At 36.0% G+C, this 23347-nt stretch overlaps 1 protein-coding gene across 1 annotated transcript in view; it reads left to right on the top strand.

The window, feature by feature from the left end:
- Positions 1–23347, top strand: part of DNER (delta/notch like EGF repeat containing) — a 121296-nt gene that overhangs the window by 78219 nt on the left and 19730 nt on the right. The window contains exons 6-8 of the mRNA XM_027464417.3: positions 1906–2059; positions 5575–5688; positions 16093–16317. Of these exons, the coding sequence (XP_027320218.1) occupies positions 1906–2059; positions 5575–5688; positions 16093–16317 (493 nt within the window). The remainder of the gene's footprint in view (positions 1–1905; positions 2060–5574; positions 5689–16092; positions 16318–23347) is intronic.

Here is a 23347-nt window from a genome sequence, read left to right as displayed (position 1 = left end):
CAGTAGTAGCACCAACACAATGTCTTCAGTGTATTTGTATTTTTTATCTCTATAAATGAAAAGATCCCAACAAGCTCAGAATGTTAACTGTTTAAATGAAGGTATTAGTCTAAGAAAAACTGAATGCATATGGCTACGTGAATGCAGAGAGAATCTGTATTTCAGTGAGAAATATGGGATACTTAGAAGAAATATTCACAACAGATCATGGCTAGATATTTGAATATGAGGTGAAACTGCAGGTGGTATCTAAAAATTATTAGAAATAAGGTTCTAACTTTATAATGAATTATTATTTTCTGATGCAGAATTTCCCATTTTAATCATACTCCTGGTTATACTCTCAAGAGTATATTTGTTTAGATTTATTTTCATTTTTAGATGTTGCTATTCTAGGTTTCAGTACTGTATTTATCAGAAATGAGATTTGTACTACCTGAAATAGTATTTTTGATAGGAAAGATAGTTCTATAATTCAGACCTGGCCTTTATTTCTATAGGGTGAAAAGCAAAATTATTGTATACATATTTGCTTCCAGCAAATTCATAATCAGTGGCAAAAAAAAAAATAAAAAAATGCATCAACTAGGAATAATCTTTAAAAGTATAAAAAACATACTAGATTAATAATGATTTTCAGGGAAATAGATACAATTGAGACTGGAGTTAAAAATTGGAGGTTTATTCCTCTCAGCTCCTCTATTTGATTCCTTTGACATGACATTGACGGTAAGGAAGGCACACAGTGTAGGACTGGTGTCCTACAGTAATTGTTTCCACTGTAAAAGGAAGTCAGGCTAGGTGATTCTCATGTGTTTGATGATGAATTGATATTGGGGATTATCTTTATAATAATTTTTTGTTTGATTGTTTTTATCCAGGTTGTCTAGTTTATACTTCTAGCTGCCTAATGTCTATATTCCACGGCCATTATCAATATTGATGTAGAAAACCATGTCATTTTTGAAACTATTTATTTCTACTTCCATTAGCAGTAGTCCAGCCATCTGTATCTGTCTCCAAGTGCTTCATAAAGGGGAGAAGGGGAAACAGGACTTAAGATGCATCATGCCATGGAGCACAATTTTACCTGCTGTGTACATACATTGGAAACACAACCCAATAGCCTGGAATAACAGCAATGCTGCCTTGGTGGGCAGTGCAAATCTTCAACTGTTTGCCCATCTTTCCTTTCTGTTGAATTACAGCCTCATAGGGAAACCTGGCACTGATAACATGAGAGATTCAGAGCACTTTTGTGAACAGGCTTGGGTAAATATCATAACATGCATAGGGCATGTGCCTAGCTGGTACTTTCGGTGCTCCTTATAAATACACATGTCGTTTTGAGTTTTGGAAATGTATAATGTTAATCCTTGTTTAGATTCTACCAGTGTGGTATTTTTAAGGAAAAATGAAATCTGTGTTTTACTGAGAACATTTTTTTTTCTATGAAGATTTTCTTTTCTCCTTAAGACACAGCTTTATTTCTATGAAGCAAACAGAAGTAAAAATAGAAGATAAAATACTAACCCCATCTCTTTGTTCCGTGCACATCCTGTACTTTGCATTACAATGTTTGTGCATGAGACAGCTGCATGTTTCTAGCCTAAATGATCTGGCTTGCAAATGTGTAAGAGAGTGAATGGGATTGCCATCTAGTGTTTAATGAACAAAGAAAGTAAGGTATTTAATCTAAATGGATAGAACAGATGAGAACTTTTCTTGCTTCTGTCTTTTGAGACAACCTTAACAATCTCAGCAATATAAAGATTTTTCAAATCTAATATTAATTATTGTACTACTAACAAAGATGATGAATGACACACTATGCCTACAACAGGCCTTTTAGATTCATTGTGAAGTATAGATTCTGTTTTTTTTTTTTTTTTTTTTTTTTTTAAGGCAACCTTTTTCTGTGACTGCGAGGATGAGTACCAAGGCTCCCAGTGTGAGGAATTTGATGCTTGTCAAAGCCAGCCCTGTCAGAACAATGCAACCTGCACCGACCTAGCACAGAAACACGATGGGAACAATTTCACCTGCAGTTGCCTGGCTGGTGGGTATCGTATTGTGCTGTGAATAATGCATTTTGTTTTAACATTTGGTGCATGTCTTCTGCAGAGCAGTCAACTGTGTGTCTTCAGATAGCGGGAAAGGAGGAAAATAAAACCACATAAAGGCAGTTTTAAAAGGCTGGAAGACTCTTCACATGTGAATAGTGCCACAAAAGCACACCACCACACAGCCAAGCCATAATGTAATGAGGGAATTTTTCATAGCTGATAGAACTTTACCTAGTAAAAGATGACCAAAATTAGTAGTTGGTTTGCTGCTTAACATCAGCTTTCTCTTAATCTTTCTCTCTTTTTTTTTTTTTTTTTTTTTGCAAATTTAGGTTTTAAGTATGCGTTGTAGCTAACCCTTCAATAAAGATGCCTTAATTATTACTAGTAAACTCTTTTCTTCAGTTACACTGGTGACACAGAACAATGTTTCTCCAAACTATGCAGCTGTTAAATTACCTTAAATTTTTGAAAACTTTTTTAAAATTCAGAAACTAAACTGAGTAACTTGTGGATTTGATTAATGATCAAGTGCCTGAGTTCTCTGAAGTTATTTTAAGAACATTTGCCATTAAAATTTGATCAAATGAACATAGACATCTTAATTGAAATTAAAATTAAACTAAATATGATGGTCATAGTTGAATGCTGGAGGATAAATTAACGTTACATGCTGATGGAAAAACTTTACAACATATGACTGTTACAGAAAACTCAGTGCTATCTCAAATCTTATATTTCAGAGATAAGCTCTATTATTGTAATAGAACGTTTACTTTATTTCTAAATAATTTTAGAAAATTAAAGTACAATAAAAGTTGTATAAGATTAAGATAAATATCAGGTAATTTATTTTGCCTCCTACAAACATTTTACTGTACATTTTTATTTCTGTCAAAAAAATGAGCAATTTACTGGCTAATGAGTTATGAAATCACTTACTGGTCACTTGACATAAGAGAGAAAGGGGTCTTATCTGGGAAAAATGAAAATGGAAGATGCTTCTGGAACAGATCATCAGCTCTGCAGAATATAAAAGCCATTTAATAAAAAGCAGATGGAGAAATGAATAATTTGGTCAGGCTTCCAGTGGTTGTCTCTAAATGGTTGTCTAAAGATACACATTAATGCTGGGTGGCTATTTATTTGTATGAATTAAAAATAAATAAATATGAAATATATGGTAACAACACTTTATTCTGACCTAAGGTGAGATCATGGAGTGGGCATTCTTACAGTCTCTTAGAGATGGATATACTCTTATTTCTTACCCCTATAAAAATAAAAACAAACATGAACAACAATAACAACAACAAAACACTTTTTTTTTTGCGTGTGTTTGTTTGTTTGTTAATAGTGAACAATAGTCTATTCAGGTGGCCTACTCATTGTTAACTTGTGTTTCTACCCATTAAAAATAATTCATATAGAAAAATATTAAAGATGGGAAAATAAGAGTTTAATCATAGCAACAGTAGTTTAATTATTGTTTTCTTTTGCAAAATTCAGAACCATTCACTGTATGAACAGTATTTTGTTTTCCAAATCTTGCTAGAAGGAAATGATATGAAAATCTATAACAGCACAAAATGAATAGGTGTAATGACTCTTTAAGTATTTGACCAGCAAACATTTTTTTTCCTACAATGATTGCTTAGCACCTCTAAATTTGTAGCACTTGCAACATACTTAGTATTAAACTCCCTAATTGTATTCTCTTGCTGATGGACAAAACATGCCCTATAGATAATATTAAGATGGAACATATTTATTTTCATAAGGCTGACATAAAATATTATCTCTGATGAGTTTTGCCTCAAGCTATAGTGACATTCACAAGAAGCCAGAAAATTCGTTCAGCAAGCTTCAGAGCAACAAAATCAGTTATGCTTTTCTGTGCTAACATTCTTTTGGATGCACACTGAATTCCTGTGTAATTCTTAGCTCTCACATACTTAGAATGACTTGAAGATGGAAAAATGTTTTAATGATTTAAGTGCATTAAACACTTCATTATGATTCATAAAAATAATCAGCTGAATGTGAGAACTGGGAAGCATATAGATGAAACAAATCAGTTGATGTAGTCTCTAGTATTTCATTTCTGGTTTTGTAAATGTTATGTTAATTTAAGACCAATTAGAATTAGATAAAATCCCTGACTAAGAATAAGGCTGAGGTCTCTCCACATGCCCCCTGGTCCAGAGGAGCTATCACACAAGAGCACAGTTCTAGTTTTCAACCTTATTCCTCTTGAGTTTAGGTTACTTATGGGCATTAATCTAGATACAACAGAGTTTCTTTTTCCAGGTTTCACATTGCAGAAAGTAGGATCATAATGTAGTTCTCAATAGCATATAAAAGCGGTAAGGTACACAGAGAAGAAAGTCTTAGAGATTCTTTTCTATAGTAGTGCTCTAGCAACTCCAAATATAACAATCTGTGTTGAGACCTACTTTCTGGTGATATGAATAGATTTGAAAAGACAACTATTAGCCAGATGACAAGGTTTTAATTAAATACAATTATTTAATCCCAATAACACAAACACACACACCTTTTTTATTATTTTTGGTTTTATTTTTTCCTTTCCTGCATGAGCAAAATCAGTCCAGACATGTCCTCTGTCTCATTTTGGAGTCTGTCTCAGATACCTGCTCACAACAGTGTTCTAACAGCGTCATCTAGTCCTAGCTTACGGGTCTTTAACACCAGCCATGGTGCTTATGATTTTATTTATTTATTTATTTTTAAGTAAAACACCTAGTATATAGTGTGTAGTTTCTTCTGTTATTGATTCAAGACAGTTTCAAGGAAGTAAATAAAAATTAGAACAGGAATTTGTGTTGTATTTGTTAAGGTATTTAAGTTAGGAGTATTTAATGATTTAGATTATGCTTTGTAAGTTTGTTCATTTTTTGGATGTTACAGACTTCAGACATATGGAACAAAGCAAACTGATGGTCAAATAATAGAGTACACACAATCTGTAGCTTGTGAACTTACAGAAGCTTATTTGTAAGAGTTTGCAATTGTGCTGAGCAGTTCTTCACAGCTCCCACTTAAAATAAACACCCTCTCTGAAGCCCAGAAGTAGGAACAAATAACAGTCATTCAGCATATGCACAAATATTTCAGATGACAAGTCTTGTTTGAAGTCTTCCTAAAGATTTTTCACTTGAGATTCAAGATGCATTTGAAAATCATTCAAAATGACTTCTTTTTTTTTTGGTTGTACGGGTCCTGATGAGAACCCATCACCGGTAAAATGCAATTTGATATAATCTCTAGATTTCTACCACTTACTTATGTTTCTCCAGTGAAGTATAAGTTCTTATTAAAAATCTCATTTTATAAGAAATTAGGAGACTGTCCCAGTTTCTATTTATTACTTTGGTTAATTCTGTTTAAGGAAACTAATATTAGTGTTTCGGTGACCTAATAATACATTTAGTGAGAAAATCTCATTTTCCCTAAATTTTCTGAATATTGTGTACTGTTTTTGTAGGTTACACTGGAGAGCTGTGCCAGTCAGAGATTGATCACTGCATCCAGCAGCCATGCCAAAATGGAGGTACCTGCTCATCCAACATCCATGGATTCACTTGTCAGTGTCCAGAAGGTAAACAGTAATGATTTTTCTTGTACCTTGTACAAAGTGGTGTTCCATAGGGTGTACTTAGTCTGAACTTTCAGTTACATGAAAATACATTCAAAGTTAGGCCATAACTATAAGCAGAAAAAAATCCAGATGAGATATCTCTGTGTCATCAATAACACACAGAGTATGGTAAGAGCTTAGTGTTTCAGGGCATATGTTGCACAGAAATGTTCTCTCTATTTGCTTTCACCTCCACAATAGAAATTAGGCTCTGGCACTGTGAGAAAGATAAGACAATCTGAGGATCTAGCATTTGTTCTGATTTTTGTGTTGTCTAGTATATGTTTGACAAAAGCTGCCTTCCATGCATTATTTGCATTTTTCTGGATCTGGATCAGCTGGGTAAAAACTAAATGAATATTTTCAGTCCCCAAAATATTTAGTTCATTTTCCTTTCTATTTGGATTTGTTTCTTTTCCTACATGATCCTTTCAGTGATTCTCATTGGTAAACTTTGTAAATGTAACTATGTGAGATGAGGACACTGCGATGGTGATGTGCATGCTTTTGTAACGTTTTGCTGAATGGAATGGCAGATAAGTTATCAGGAGTGAAAGCTCTCAATTATGAATTATTCTATTAGTTATTTATAATTAAGATTAAAACCTTGAGCTAATTATATTTCTGATGTCAGTTAATATGCGGATGTTTTTGTCATGTCAGCACCCTGTGTTTGCTCTAAGGGTATGACTCTGATAACTATTCTGGTAATGCATAATTGCTTAATAATGAAAGATTATTTGTAATTTCTTTAGACTGATTCCTCACTTTTCTAGATTATTATACTTTAATGAGTGACCTACTTAAAACTGTGTTGAAACACAGACGTGTTTTGACATCAGGACAGATTTTGCATTTGGAAGAATTTTAGTGATTGTCTTACAACTAGTGGTAAAATTCAGTGAGAAAATTTTTCAATATTAGGCTTGGTCAGTTATTTATTTGCATTTTTCTTAAGAAATCAGTTCAAGGGCTTCTTTGTGTCATGTAACTTAACTCCTTGCTCCTAATGACCTTTTAATCAATATGACAACCAACGCTCAACTTCTCTTACTGCTGTTTCAGGCTCTGGCCATGACAACAGGGCTGTGTGTGGGTCAGGGTCCCCATGAGCCACCCTCTGCTGTGTGAGTGCTGTGGTGCTGCAACTAGGAAACAGTGCTCAAAGAGTAGCTGCTTGGTGCCCTGCTGAAAGTCATTTACACCTTGATTATTGTGTGGGGTTGCGGCTGCCCTCCTGCCCAGGGAGCTCATGCCAGCAGTGGGTCATCCACGAGGGGGCTGGGGCAGGCCCCGGTGCAGGCATCAGGGGCAGGAGTGGCCGGGGCCTTTGCAGTTCCTCTCTGTGGTGTGAGAGAGCCCCTTGGCTGGGAGCAGGCCCAGCACAGGAGAGAAAAAGCCTCCCTTCATCCCTCTCAAGAACTGTTCTACCTGAAGAGAGGGATGGAGAGGTTATTTGATGTGCCATTGCTCAATGTGTAGTGTTCTTCTTATTAATAGTAGGTTTTCTGCTGCAGGAGGACCAAGTTACTTGTGCTTCTCTCTTATCCTCAGTCTTACTTCTATTTGGCTATCTCTGTGCAATGCCACTTGGTCCTACAGTCTTGTTGGCTGCTTTGTGTCTCCAATATTTCCCAGCATAATTTCTCTAATTCTAAGATCAGCCACATTACAGAGCCAGGATGGAGTTGCTGAAGGAGCTGTTGCTCTGATTACTTATTTATTTGTCTAACATGCTCACATGCTATAAATATTCTCCTCCTCAAAAAGCAATGGGTCATCCCAAGGTAAAAATTGTACTGAAATACATTTACAACTCTTGTTAAAATCAATTTTTGTACATTGACCTGAATTATTCCCAATGTAGGGGGAAAACAACAACAACAACAAAAAACACTTTTGGAGAGAAGAGAAGGTTTCAGGAATCACCTAGTGAGGAATTTCTTCCTGGACTGGCCAGGGTTATTCTCCTTGGAAAGAATAGTTTTGTATACTTCTGATTCTGAGTCCCTTGGAAATTAGCATTTTCTGAGAAAATCATTCTTAGGCTTGTAGAACACATGCCATCTTTTGTGCATGGTTGCTTTTCTATAGTGAGCCTGTGATAGAATAACAGAATGGTTTGGGTTGGAAGGGACCTTAAAGTCCACCGAGTCCCAACTCCCTGCCAAGGGCAGGGATAATTCCCACCAGCCCAGGCTACCCAAATCCCATCCAGCCTGGCCTTGGGCAGTGTGAGGGGTGGGCCACCCACAGCTTCTCTGGGCAGCCTTTAACAGTGCCTCACCACCCTTGTAGAGAAGACTTTCTTCCTTAGATTTTATCTAAATCTACCCTCTTTTAGTTTGAATTTACTACTTGTCCACTACGCTCCCCGACGAAGTGTCCCTCTCCAGCCTTCCTGTAGGCCACCTTTAGTTACTGGAAGACCATTGTAAGGTCTTCTTGAAGTCTTCATGTTAACAGCAGCTCCAGGGGTTTTCCTTGACTTCCTAGTAATTACTGCTGTTACAAAAGGTGAATACTTCTGATGAGGTTATGTAGTCGTGTTTCCTGCTTATGTCCTCACCATAAAGAGAGAAGAGCATTGCTGCAGAAATGATGCTTGGCATGTTTGCAAAGGCCAATGCTGCTGCTGTGGAGTAGCCAGTAGGCTCTTGGATAGTAAGGTGTTGCTTTTCCATCTTGTTTTGGAAGACCTACTAATGCCAACAAGCTCAGGAATTCATGTATTGTGGTGGAGGGAGAGAAAGGTTTCATTTTTCTAGATGCTTTTTGAGACCTTATTCTCTCACAGAGGCATATTTTGAGTGCTTTTGATTGGTTTTGAAGAGATTTGGTTATTTTTGTAGATACAACAAAAAATAGTTAATTGAAAATTACAGGTGCTGCAACTTGCAGATTTGCTTTTTTTTTTTAGTGTGCTCAAATTTTCCATTAAAAATAAAACACACACATAAAAACCATGACAGATTTTCTAATTTAAGTAAGATCTCTAGCTCTGCTGCTGTTCTCCTGCTGTGTGTAATAGCAATTGCTTGTTGAGAAGAGGCCTTTCTTTCTGTAGTGCTAATTCAGCACGGTTGGGGAAAACTAGCCAAAGAGCTTATACATGTGTAAAAACTAAAAACTGGAAATATAGTGTGGACAGGCAGAAAAGGATAAGAGCAGATGGAAAATATCACAAAGGGAGAAGAAAAAGATGGCAGAAAAATGAATGAGATGGAAACAATGAGGAATGTTCTAGAGACTGTACAGTTCTTTTAGAAAATGAGATCTGTGGCTCATGAAAGAGGCATTTGATAACTTACAGAAGGTGAGATTTGAGTGAAAAATCTCTGAAAAAGAAGCCTAGAATGAATACGAAAATGTCATGATTATTCTTTAGACAAATTTATTCTCTTAATAAGGTGAAGTTTTTTACACTTGAAGGTTCCATTTTCTGTGACACATTGTAGAATTTAATGTGTCCAAAATGCTCAAAAATAAATTGCTATATGAAATTTGATGAGTAACCTTTTATTAAAGAGCAAATTGTATTTTACGCTCAAATCTGTAATGAATAAACCTGAGCAATATTAAGGACTGAAAAATGTATTTTAAAATATCACATTATTATTATTGTGAAGGGGTTATTCATTGCAATATTTGTTAAAATAAATAAATATAGAAATAATAATCATTTGTGATAAGGAAATGCAAGTGTTACTAATCTGCTATCACACATGCAAATCTTGTCAAATTGGTAGAATGAAAGACCTGATATTTTTTTATATATAATATGTATGTATTTTATGTATTTTAAACATTTGGAAGAGCCTTTGCCAAGTTCATTCATAAGATACTAGAATCATAGAATCATAGAATCATAGAATATCCTGAGTTGGAAGGGACCCTTAAGGATCATCAAGTCCAACTCTTGACACCGCACAGGTCTACCCAAAAGTTCAGACCATGTGACTAAGTGCACAGTCCAATCTCTTCTTAAATTCAGTCAGGCTCGGTGCAGTGACCACTTCCCTGGGGAGCCTGTTCCAGTGTGCAACCACTCTCTCTGTGAAGAACTTCCTCCTGATGTCAAGCCTAAACTTCCCCTGCCTCAGCTTAACCCCGTTCCCGCGGGTCCTGTCGCTGGTGTTAATGGAGAAAAGGTCTCCTGCCTCTCGACACCCCCTTACGAGGAAGTTGTAGACTGCGATGAGGTCTCCCCTCAGCCTCCTCTTCTCCAGGCTGAACAGGCCCAGTGCCCTCAGCCGTTCCTCGTACGTCTTCCCCTCCAGGCCTTTCACCATCTTTGTAGCCCTCCTCTGGACACTCTCCAACAGTTTCATGTCCTTTTTATACTGTGGTGCCCAGAACTGCACACAGTACTCGAGGTGAGGCCGCACCAGCGCAGAGTAGAGCGGGACAATCACCTCCCTCGACCTACTAGCGATGCCGTGCTTGATGCACCCCAGGACACGGTTGGCCCTCCTGGCTGCCATGGCACACTGCTGGCTCATATTCAACTTGCTGTCTACCACGACCCCCAGATCCCTCTCTTCTAGGCTGCTCTCCAGCGTCTCATCGCCCAGTCTGTACGTGCAGCCAGGGTTTCCCCGTCCCAGGTGCAGGACCCGGCACTTGCTCTTATTGAACTTCATGCGGTTGGTGATTGCCCAGCTCTCCAACCTATCCAGATCCCTCTGCAAGGCCTTTCCACCCTCATTCGAGTCCACAACTCCTCCAAGTTTGGTGTCATCAGCAAACTTGCTCAAAATACCTTCTATTCCTACATCCAGATCGTTTATAAAAATATTGAAAAGTACCGGCCCTAAAATGGAGCCTTGAGGGACCCCACTGGTGACCGCCCGCCAGCCTGACGCAGCCCCATTCACCATAACCCTTTGGGCCCTGCCCGTTAGCCAATTGCTCACCCATCGTATGATGTTTTTATTTAGCTGTATGGTGGACATTTTGTCCAGTAGGATCCTATGGGAAACCATGTCAAAAGCCTTGCTGAAGTCCAAAAAAATCACATCAGCTGGTTTCCCTTGGTCCACCATACGGGTGATCTTATCAATAGTGGAATATGATAGATAGATATCTTTTATCTGAACAAAGCCAGATGAAAAAAACCAACAAAGAGTGGATCAGTTATAAGAAAGAAACAAACTCCTGTAAGATGTTTAGATGTTTCTGAAATTCTCTTATATGCAATTTCAATGTCCTGATAATATCTGCAGATGAACTTTATCCAGTACTGTAGGAATATATTGATTTTCAATTAAAAAAAAAAAGAAAAAAGTCATGTAGTTGACCAGCCATGTGAAACCATCTTAGATTCTTGGGATTTTGCTGCTTCCTCTATCTGGAGGTTACCGGCTCTGATAGGAGTCACATAAAACTTTTAATCCAGATTAACATGAAATACTCTTCAGCAGTAAGTTTCATAACCAGTCTGTAGAAAGAGCTAGAGAGAAAACAATGTTATGTTTAAGAGTTAAATGTTTAGATTACTTGAAATTCACATTTCAGGACTGATTTTATTTTACTGTTGTCAGTTTGATTTGTCTAGCTGCAGGTAATTATAGCTAGGTAACATACAGAGCAAAAGTGCTCTGAAACACCTGCTTATAATAGGAAAACAGCAAATTAATGTTCTTATTGTGGTTTCTGCAATTTACAAAATACAGAGCTTGACAACTATAGAAGATGCTAAGCTGTGATTCATATGTGTTGATTTGCAACAGCAGCTAGAAAATGCACATTATCGCCATGAATTTTAAATGACAGGGAGAAAATAAGTTATTTGCCTATATTAAGAATTAGTTTTTACGATTTTCACTTTTTCTGGGCTTCATTGTTCATGTAAAAGCCTTTTTCTAGATCATATCTTGCAAATGTAATTCTAACTTCTTCAGGTTTACGTACCTGAACCTATTTATTATCTTGATTCCAGGAAACTAGGATACACAGCTGGTGTATCTGTAAGATTTCCCAAGGTTAGCAGTGATTACAGAATGCAGAATACTTCATATTACCAGAAGAGAGTCTAATTTACCTGTAGAACATTTTGTTGTTAATTAAAAATTTTATGGCTGTTTAGTTTCTGGTACTTTATGCTAATCCAGTGCTTTTACCTGGCATTGTCCCAAATTGACCCTATTTTTAGTAGACTTCTTGTTAATTTTTTAACATGTTTAGCCTCTGTTTGTTGAGACTTAGCTAGGGTGAATTTCAATCAAAATCTTGCAACTACTTTTTAATCATTTCTTGTTTCCTTATGATATGTTTTTCCCTTTACAGAATCCTGGTTAAATTCCATCAGACATCTTGTATTTCCTCATAAAACAATTTTCTGTAAGGAAAGTAACAAATTGCTTGTTTTTCTTTCAGTATTTATCCCTGGATTTCAAACCTAAATGTTTTCTAATCACTAGTCATAGCAATTCACAAGTTTATATTTCCACATTCGTGTTTTTCTTGGAATTAGGTCTAAGATAACATTCAGGCAATCTGGTTGTTTCGCAGACTGTATAAAAAGCAGTTGTACAACATCTTCAGAAAATGTTTGACTTCCTTGATTTATTGCTTGACTCTTGCTTTCAATAGCCAAGTAATTAAAATCTCACCATGATGAGAAATCTGGCTTTTATCCAGAGCTTTTCTATCTCTGAAAACATTTTCTGATCTACTTTCTGTCATTGCCCTGGAGGTCTGTAGCAATATAGAAAGAATATCACCTGACTGGCTACCTTTATTCTTGACAACTAACCACATGGTTTGTTCGGTGTAAGCACAAATATTGCATTGTGTCTTTGAACAGTATAACTCTTTTCTAATATTGCCTTTCCCCTTTGCTTTCTGTGTTATTCCTTTGGTAAATTTTGCTTCCAGAAATTTTAAATCATCAGTAGTCTTTACATTTTAGTCACGTCCCTGTTACATGAATAATGACCTAGATGCAGGGTTGTGTTTGTCAGCTAGCTGAAGAACAATTCAGGGGATAATCTTCTGCCATTAAATGTAATCCTCATTCTTTTTTTTCCAGCATTTTACTCTGCTTTCAATCAATACATCTCTGCATTTGATTTTTAAATTTATTGGCATTTTTTGTTTTCAACAATTTTATTGATATGGACACAAAGGTACAATCATAAATGTTGAAATAATACATGTTTGATGCAGATGTGTGACTACTGTTGATTCTAGTACTTTCAGATACTTAACTGGTACCGTAAGATTTAAACTTCCAGAAGAACTGCACATTTCACAGTGCAGTCAAAGATAGCACAAGGGCAACATGTTTTAGTGTATTTTAAACTTGCATATGTTCTTGAAGTGCTTTGTCACTTGAAACATTAGCCATCTGCCAGTAAGCTTCTCTTTGTAGGGAAGATTATGGCAAAGGTTGTAGTGAAGCAGCATTAGTGTAATGTGTGACCTCAGATCTCCTTGATCCTTTTTAATCCGGTTTCAGAGTTAGTGTAGAGATTTCCCCAGACTCATTGGCTGATCTCCTCCTGGTAATACTTAAAAGTCCTTACAGATTCTTTTAAATCCATCTAGGGTTTTATGGTAAAAGTAAAGGCTTTTCTAATTTGCCAGCAAACTGTTGCTGGAATTAGAGATTTGATTTTAGGGTTTCCATTCCCTTCAGTTTCTGATGGCTATGCAGCTACCATCTACAGGAGGGACCTCTACTACAGGATTCCCCAATATCTGTTTTTAGGTTGTCTCTTTTCCACATTAGTGTGCAGGTGGTACTGATAAAGCCCGTGAAGCAATCTGAGCCATAGGACATCAGAGAGGGAAGAATGTCCTTACCTATCTTCTTCTTTGCCAGAACACCGCCATATCTACATTTCTTTCCTGGTCTGTAGCTGAGGTTAGGAGTTACTTATAGTTAACTGTTAATGATTTCAATCTCTGTTTTTTTTTTTTTTTTTTTTTTTTTTTTTTTTTTTTTTAACTGTTCATTCCATATGTCTGGCATGAGTTGTGAACATATGAGGGAAATGTGGCTTTTTCAGTTCCTAAAAGTCTCCTGCCAAAAGTGTCCAATAATATGTTGATTTTGTCTAGAACTCACAGGGCAGTTGTTACCTTTCCATCTTTTCTGTAGCTACAATAATCTGTGGTTTGTTAATTCTCTGAATAGAGCCCTGTAATACACTCTGTGTAGGTTACTAATTTTTTTATACCCATTTTCCCCTCTTTCTCACATAGTTCAATGAGTTTTTGTGGATCTATAAAATAGTGTGCTTCTCTCTGAGGGAGCCCTCAGGAGGTTTCAAATTAATTGCCATTTTATTTTATTTTATTTTATTTTATTTTATTTTATTTTATTTTATTTTATTTTATTTTATTTTATTTTATTTTATTTTATTTTATTTTATTGTGTGTGCTGGAAACTTTAACATCTTTAGGTTAGTTATCTCAATTCTAGCTCTTCAAGTCTTGGAGGTCAGTCGAGTTGACAGACCATGCTCAGTTCACTAGATCTTTCTGGATGAGGTTTTTAACAAACCTAAATAAGAACAAACTAGAGTTTGAACCTGTTCACAATATTTTTGTTACGCTTTAAGATGCAAATTGATCTATTTCTTATATATTTGTTTTCAGAAATGCAAACTTCTTGACTTGCTATCCATGATTACAGTGCTGGAAATAGAGTTAAACAAAGTTCTAATTTAATTCACCTGAATTTCAATTGTGAATAATTAGAAAAAGAAACTCGTATGCTCTGAAACTAACGCATCTGTCAAATTTAACTTAAAACCATTTCCTCATGTATCTTGCTTGAAATGTGAAATGATACTGTTTAGAACAAAAAATATTTACACAGTAAGATAATGAAATGCTGTAAAGTTTATACTGAATATAGTATTTTGTCTCACTTGCAATATTCGTCATATGCTTTATGCCATAGAGAAATTCAGTTCTTGTACATTTGTTTTTAATCCAACATTGAGGCTTTATAAATATAAAATCTATAGATACATGGCCAAAAATCCTCTTCATTCCATCAGGGATAAGATTTAAACATTGAGTGTTAATCCAAAGTGTCACCTGTCATTATTTGTCTTCATGCTCTGAGATGTTGGCAGGCTGCTATAGAACAGAACCAGCTCCTCCATCTTCGTCACTCCTGTCACCAGTAGGCAAATGCTGTGGGATTTCTGTTATCATTATTTCTTTTTATTTCATTTTCTATTTTTCTGATTAAATATTTTTGGTCTGTTAAAATTATTTTTCATGCGTTAGCTTATTTTCTTTTCTTCTTCTGAAGGGTGTCTGAGATGGGGCTGCAACCTCCTCAGTAGCTGTGGCCATGTGGCTTTGTGGCTTGTTCTCTTTTAGACTGGCACAACTGCCATGGTTTATGCTTTCCATTAGAGCAGATTTGTTCAGCTGGCTTGATGGGTCTTGAGTGGAGGCTGGCCTGATTTGCTCCTGATTTGGCATTCCCAGTGATTACAGTATTGAAATTTTAAGAGCTGTTCTGCGATGTCAGATATGCCAGGGAATTTTGACCAGACGTGTTTGCTGAGCAAAAGTGATGATCTGTAAGAATGGGCCATACCATTTCCACGAGGAAATTGTTTAAAAAAAAAAAAAAATTGAAAGTATGGTTTGCTCTTTTATTTGGACGGGTAATAGAATTTGAATATTCTTCTTGGACTTGCTTTACATACAATAATGTTACTATGTAACTGACGTATGCATATGTGTGTGATACAAACTGTAGTAAATAAAATAATATTTCATAATAATTATGAATTTTATGCAAGTATTACTCTTTTCTACATTTAAAACAAAACAGAACTCCTCCCTTTCAATGATATTCTTTTCCTTATGCTGAATTTTACATGGTGTTGCTTCAATAAATCATTGTCAGCTAATAAGAGGTATGTTCTTCAAAAAATGAATTCTTTTAAATTATTATAGATTAGTTAAACTCCATGGGGTCCTTTAGAGTTGTTATTCTTAACCAACACATTAACAGTAATGAAAAAAGATCAATTTTGGCTTTTTTTTTTTTCTTCTTTTCCTTCCAGGCTAGTCTGTTAATAAGTTACTGATCCCTAGAAAATTTCTTCCACTTTTCTAGCCATATGTACTTAAAGTGGATAAGCCCTGTCAGAATCAACAACTACGTTTGGACTTCACTGTTTTAATCATGTGATAGTATGATGCTACCTGAAATATCTTGTATCATACAATGTTAACTGGTAAAATTAGAATTTAAAGTATATAGAGAGTCTGTATTTTTCTAATTTTCATAGAATAAAAAATGTAGATATGTCCATGTCTTAATTTTAACTTGGTTTAATTATTACAATTGTATGTCTCACTATCAAAACCATTTATTTCTTTTAGGGTTTTTAGGAACCTCTTGTGAAGACAAAATAGACCCTTGTGCATCATCTCCCTGCCAGAACAATGGAACCTGTTATGCTGATAGACTTGTCTTCTCCTGCAGTTGTAGTCCTGGATTTACAGGACCTATGTGTGCTCAGCTGATTGACTTCTGTGCTCTGAATCCTTGTGCACATGGCATTTGTCGCAGTGTTGGAACCAGCTACAAATGCCTCTGTATCCCCGGTTTGTACCAAACAATTACATTACATGTTTTATAAATCTATCAAGATTTTATACATAGATTCCAATATATAGTTCATATATAGTTTAAATATATGTAGTTTAAAATTAATTCCTCTTTTCTTTTCAGTATGTAAAACACGTTGAGCAGATGTTCTATCTGTTTAGAATAACAATAGGAATCTTTTGATTTAGAGAATCAAAAATTGCAGGGTAAGCACTGAAAATACCCACTGAGATCCATATGGCTTGGTGATATTTACAGCTGTGTTATAAAAGAGTATTGTGCAGGATAAACCTTTCTAAGGTGAGGTATTGAAATTACAAAATTTGATAGAGAGAATGGAAAACATGACAGCAATGTTGGGGAAGGAATGGAAACAGACAAGGTAGTTCAACAAAAGAAGGAAAAAAATTGTTACCCTAAAGGGTTTAGTTCTGCCATGCTTGTATAAATTATCTCTCTTCAGAAGTTCCAGTGCTACTGCTCAGGTGAGTACAGCTGGTGGGCTTGGGTGGTACCTGCTTGATGACACAGCTTGTCTGTGCATGGTGTCTGGGTTGCATTTTTCTTAGGTCTAGATATTTTTTTCTTTATTATACCAATATTGTAAAGTATTGAGCTTTTATGTCCCCTTTAAATATTTTAGCCCTGAAAACTAATAGGTAGAGTAATTGAATGAATTATACCATATGTGTAGAAAAAGATTATATTTTAGTGCACACCCACTACCACTTATGCATTTACAGGGTAAAAACCAATAATCTTTCTTTTGGTTTAAATAATTTTTGCACTATTGTTTAAAAGAAAAAAAAAGTTCCTATGCAGCTATAAACTTGAAATCTGCAAAAGTTAAGTGGAAAATAAATCCCCAGTGCACAAGAATGAGTTAAGGAGTGAAGCTGGATAGTTAGTAACTACATGAACGTGACACTGCGATGTGCGTGTTGTTTTGGAGAAATGCCTGCTCTCTGCTTTGACTTGTCTTCTGGGAAGCCAGTCACAAGTCTCCATCTCCAGCTCTTTTCCTTGTCTCCTCAGTTAGCAAGTTGTGGAGCTACCCTACCAATCACAAAGCCTGAAGTAGATTGCTAATCTGAGTATTAGTATGTACAGCATCCCAATGCTTTTTTTTTTGGCTTGTACATAGAAAGAAGGTGGCTTCTTTCTCTTCCAGAGAAGTTTCTCTTTCTGCTCCCTAGAAGGAAGCCCACAATCTGTTTCTATAATGTGTTTCTTCTCAGAGTAGTATAGTGAGTATTAAGACAAAAACAAGGTAAAAATAGCTGCTTCATTTGACTTTCAAGTATTGTTGGCATTTTGAGGAAGGAAGATCCAATGTCCCTTCTTGTTGCTTGTGTTTCTTATGCCTTCTTAGAGCAAGGTGAAATATAGACAAGTCTTCTATTTTCCTTGACAGGAGTGAGGTTTTTTCTAAGATTCTGTAGCCCATAAAACTGGTATCTCATCTGAAAAAAGATCTGAAGACACAAGTAAGAACTACCAGCTTATATTTTGGATAGTATATTTTTTGCACACTTCAAAGTGTTAGTTTCAGTAACTGATATATATGATCATCAAGGAAGTTCCATATGTTGAGAAAAAAGTTTGAAACTGGTCAAGGATGAAAGCATTCACCACTTTGTAGGAATAATGGATTGATTTTTGAAAATAAGTTATCACTATTAAATCAATAGATGTGGAAAGAACAGGTTTCAGCATTATGAATACTTCAGCATAAGGAATCGTGTTGTGTAGCAAGATTCTTGCTGATGTATGCTATCCTGAGAAGGAGGCCAAAATATGGTTGTATAGTCTCACAGCTTTATTGCTGAGATTTTCTTCTTTCATTGTGTTTTGATTTTGGGAAGAAGACACTTCTGGTAATAGGTCAGACACTAACATTAATCATCGCTACATAGACACAATGAAAGAACCATCAGAACCTTTTTTTTTTTTTTTTGAGAAGTACTCATGAATGAACAGAAGTTAATGGAAATTACAGGTTTATAATCAAAATACATTCTACATTCTGCTTTATAAAAGGAGAAAGATATAAATGTGAAGTGCAGACTCTACCATAGCAGTATAGCAGTGTTATAATTTATTTCTTGTTCAGGAAATGAGAAATTATACCTATGGTATTATGAAAATCTCATGATATCATATAGGAACTTCTGTAAGCATTGAGACATATTACCTCATTTAAAACAAAACAAACATCACTAACCCCCCCACAAAAATAAACAAATAAATAAAAGCTTGCAGCTTTTCTGAAACTAGAGTGTAGGTAGATTTGTTTGTTTGTTTGTTTGTTTGTTTTGGTGGCATGATAGGGGAGGATATTTAAGTGACTTCAGAATACAGAAGTAGTATGACCTATCATTTGGTTTCTGTTATGTACTTCAGGAAGTGAAGATGACAATTCTTTCATTTCAAATTTTCAGTCCTCCTTTTTGAAGCATTTAAATGCTTTGCCATTGTATTGCACAACAGAGGAACCCCTAGAGAATAGAACTGATTATTGAGATGAAAAGCAACATACTTAATCGTATTTAAATAGAGCTAGCATACCTGTCTTATTGAGAGAACAAGCTAGAATTCATATAAGTTGATAATTAGTTCCATGTCTGAAAAAATATCTTTTTGATTGCAAGTGGTTGAATTTTCCAGGTGATATTTTCCTAAATTCTTTATTAGAAATAATAACTTGATAGTTTAATATTTACCCATTCACTGTTCTTTTCCTTGCCCAGTCCTCAGAAGGACTAAATAGCAGAGGACGTGAACAGGAGAAAACGGGTTGCGATTCTAAATAAATAAATAGATACACCTGTAGATATGATGTGGAGGGGAACACTTGACAGGTAGGAATATGAAAGTTGCTTGGTAGCATCAAGCTATTCCTTGCTTGGCTAGTGTGTATTTTGTTAACTTGTTCAGATTCTGAATAGAAAAGGGCTGTTTTTCTAGCTGTTGCATAGTGCAAGCAGTTAGGGTATGGTCAAGAAAAATCTCTACAGAGGATGGTGAAACTATTCACCATCTGTGTTGCCATCCTCTACAGAGGATGGTGAAACCCTCATCGCAGTCTATAACTTCCTCGTAAGGGGGTGTCGAGAGGCAGGAGACCTTTTCTCCATTAACACCAGCGACAGGACCCGCGGGAACGGGGTTAAGCTGAGGCAGGGGAAGTTTAGGCTTGACATCAGGAGGGGGTTCTTCACAGAGAGAGTGGTTGCACACTGGAACAGGCTCCCCAGGGAAGTGGTCACTGCACCGAGCCTGACTGAATTTAAGAAGAGATTGGACTGTGCACTTAGTCACATGGTCTGAACTTTTGGGTAGACCTGTGCGGTGTCAAGAGTTGGACTTGATGATCCTTAAGGGTCCCTTCCAACTCAGGATATTCTATGATTCTATGATTCTATTGAGATGAGGAGCTGCCTAACTCTGGAGGACATGGAAAGTGATTAAAATATATCTATATGGTTTGATTCTTCAGTGGTTTTTGATGTTATGACTGAAACCAGAGTTAACTGGGGAAAAAAAAAAAAAAAAAAGACTCACAAAGAGTACAAAGAGCACTTTTAAAAAAATACCTGTGCTGTGTATGCTCTGGAAAGTTCTGAAAAGAATAGACAGGAGACAAATGCTTTGAATTATAGAAACTGAAAAACAAAGAAAGATATTTTACCCTTGGATAACTGATGCATTACGTCATCCGAAGCCTGAACTTCCCAGTTAGTGTCAAAATTTTCTCCTACGTTTCTAGCACAAAAAGGGAGTTCCACAACTTGGAACTGGAGTATCAGGAGCTGTCCAGCACAAGGGCTCTCCTGAGGCATCCCTGAAAGGCAATGCTAGGCATTTCTTGTTCTGGGAAATCCAGAGAAGGCTTAAGAATCTTCAGTATGTCTTCTACCTGTCTTCTACCTCTCATATATTATGGAAACTTATTTTTATTTAAATAATATTTGTGATCTTAAAAGTTAGCCAGGTAAGAAGCCATAGAGGTTGTATCCAAGACCCTATATTACCCTTCTTAAAGTTGTACTTTTTTGCATTGCTCCACATGTGAAATTTTATTAGAAGTATTTAAGAAAATGATTTCTTTAAAAACCTTAAAACCGTTGTTTACGATTGACTGCTGCAATTTCAATTTTAAAATGATTATTTGTTTTAGAAGGACTTCCCTCTAAATAGGATTACCTGCTTCATATAGTGGTAAAACTAAAGGCCAAATTATGAAATTGTTCTTTTAACTTGTCAATAATTGAAAAATTTGGATGATTTATTTCTGAAGGTCATTAGAAGAGCACTCAAGATGTAGGAAAATAGGAATAGTGAAAATTGTTTTCTTGTGCCTTTTAATTGTTATGAATCTTTATTTCATTTTTTTTTTTTTAATATAGATTATCAGCAGAATTTTAACAGGCTACTTTCAGAGATTTTCCCCATAGTTTAATGGCACAGCAGACAAATGGAAATTGAGTTCTTTATAGTTCAGTGTTTAGAAGTCACTATAACGCAAACTTTGCAAATGGTTTCCATAATTTTTTTAAAGACAGTCAAGAACAATTAAATTTTAGGATTTCAATGTTATAACTCCTAAAAAGCTAAAGTAGAGACTATAGAGCATGGCCCAACACGTTTTTGCTATCCTCATTAAAAAGCAGTGTGATAAAGTGGATGAATTAGGCCTCAGCTGTATTAAAAACCTGGATTCTATTTACAATTTTGCCTGCAGAGATTTTGATAGTCTCTGCTACATTACTTGTAAAGTGAGTGAATAAAATTTGCGTGCAGTTTGGTAGCATTATCAAGGTTTAATAATAAACATTCTGGACTAAACGGAGATGTTGCAATATATTAGTAAGAAAGAAACGATCCCTTCTTCTTGAGCCTGGGGCTTTCTGACTTGCAGGCTCTCAGCATCAGTGTGCCAGCTCCAGGCCTACAAACTTCTTTGTGATGGTGTCTCTCACTTTCAAACATATCACTGAATTCATATACGTAATGTAGAAACATTAATGGTAGGATTATTAAATTACATTTTAGGTCTCTCTTCTGTCTTGGTTGTACAGTATATCTGGAACCTGCTACTTAAATTAAAAAGGCAAAGCAAACAAACAAACAAAAAAAGGAAATAAATAAAACAAAACAAAACAACCCATAACTTTAGAAGTTGCCAATTTCACTTTTTGTGTGTGTGTTCAGTCCTAGGACGCCATGTTCTTTTTATGAGGTATTTGGCAGGGGATGTGATTTCTTATTACAGAAGCAAAGCACTGCAGAGTTTTGCTTGTATCTGTGACCTGAATGCCATCCTTCCTTTATTCACAGTTTCTACCAGCAGGCATACAGCGTCAGCTGGATTTTCATCTGTGTTACTTCTGTCTCAGAAATTAAACAGGAGAGGAATTTTAAACAGTTCCAATCAGCACAAGGCCTGCAAGACTCCTTGCTTAGTAGGCAATTTGGATTCTTTTTTTTTTTTTCTTTTTTTTTTTTTTTGGCCAGCTTACAGATTTAAAGAATGATAAATGATCATTATTGAACTTGCCTATCTGCATAATTTGCAGAACACACACAACCAGGCATTTGATACTGATTTTCTTTTTGTGTTGGCTCTCGTGAGCATGGTTATGGATAACCTACATCATCTAATAGCTTGTATAGAAAAGCTATTTTGTATAAATTAACTTGGAAAGCTGTCTAATGCTTTTGAATGCTCCCGTTCCCAAATGTAGGGGGTAGGAAGCATAAGTCATCTCTAAATTGAATATGTATCTTATTCAAATGTCCTGCTGAGAGGGTTAGTTGGAACTTAAAAGCCTGTGCAACAAATTCTAAAACTGTTTCTTATTTATGTGTAGTTTCTCAATTGTATGTGAAATCTTACATTTCACATTTACATTTATTTAGTCCCTGAATCCCAGAGCCGTTTCTTTCTCGTCTTAAGCCTTTCCACCTCTTTATTCTCTACTAATTTAATAAAGCTGCTTTTGCTAGTTTCAAATGCAAACATTTAATATATTCTTTTATTATTTTTTCTGCCTCAAAGTGAAGAAATCTATCTAGAAATTGAATAACTTACTATTGCAGCAAACTTTTGCATTTGGCTTTTTTCTTAAAGACATAGGAGTAAGGAGTTTGAAACTGCAAAACACACATACAGACATAAACACTTCTCCCCTGCTTTGTAAACATATATGATAGCAAAAAGAGAGAATTTGAAAATAAGAGGAGTGGCAGAAAAAAATCCCCAGGGTATGAAAAGTGGTGGCAATTTCAGATGTAGTGCCTTGGAGTATTTTGTCTGCACTTGGCTTTTTGCTCATGTGTCTAAATAGCTGGGCGTGGGAGCATAGGTTTATCTTAGTGCATCTGCAGAGGCAGGTGCCACACTTGCCTGCAGCAATAGCAATTTTTCTTTTCTCTGTCTTTTCCCTTCCCATATTTTGGAGCTGGGGTGGGAAATGCAAGCTCTGGCAGAAGTGACTTCAGTTAATTCCAGTTCCAGACTCTCTGTGAGCCCTTTATTGCCTCTGGTTCCTCATCTTGTTTCCACCTGTACTTTAAGACAGCCCTGAATGCAATGTGCCCATGGCAGGCTGGTAAGCATGCCTTCCTACCTTCCTGCCATCTGGAGCAGCTTTTCTCTCTTTCTCACTTATTTAATTTCTATATAAGCTCAGGTTTTAACTGATCACATTTATTTCTTGACCATATAATAAGCAACTCTGTTAGTGAGGGGCTGTGTATGAACTGATGTTCCCTGTGAATTAGAGCACTCTATTGCATTTTATCCTATTAGGCCTTCCAAATAAAGGTGATTTTTTTTGTCTTGCTGTCTTGATTTGCTGAAGTGTTAAGTGTGAATAAGCACAGGGAATCACTGCTGAGGGGCTAGTGTCTGAGAAAGCGTCAAAAGCTTTCAACTTTGTTCTTTATTGATTTGTAAAGGGAGAACAAGCATTTCTCTCTCCCTTTTGTTAACCTGTTAGTGCAGATATTCTCAAGAGGTTG

The sequence above is a fragment of the Anas platyrhynchos genome, chromosome 9 (genome assembly GCF_047663525.1).
Source record: "Anas platyrhynchos isolate ZD024472 breed Pekin duck chromosome 9, IASCAAS_PekinDuck_T2T, whole genome shotgun sequence".
NCBI lineage: Eukaryota > Metazoa > Chordata > Aves > Anseriformes > Anatidae > Anas > Anas platyrhynchos.
Note: the sequence above shows the minus strand (reverse complement) of the source record. Positions and strands in the feature narration are given on the sequence as shown.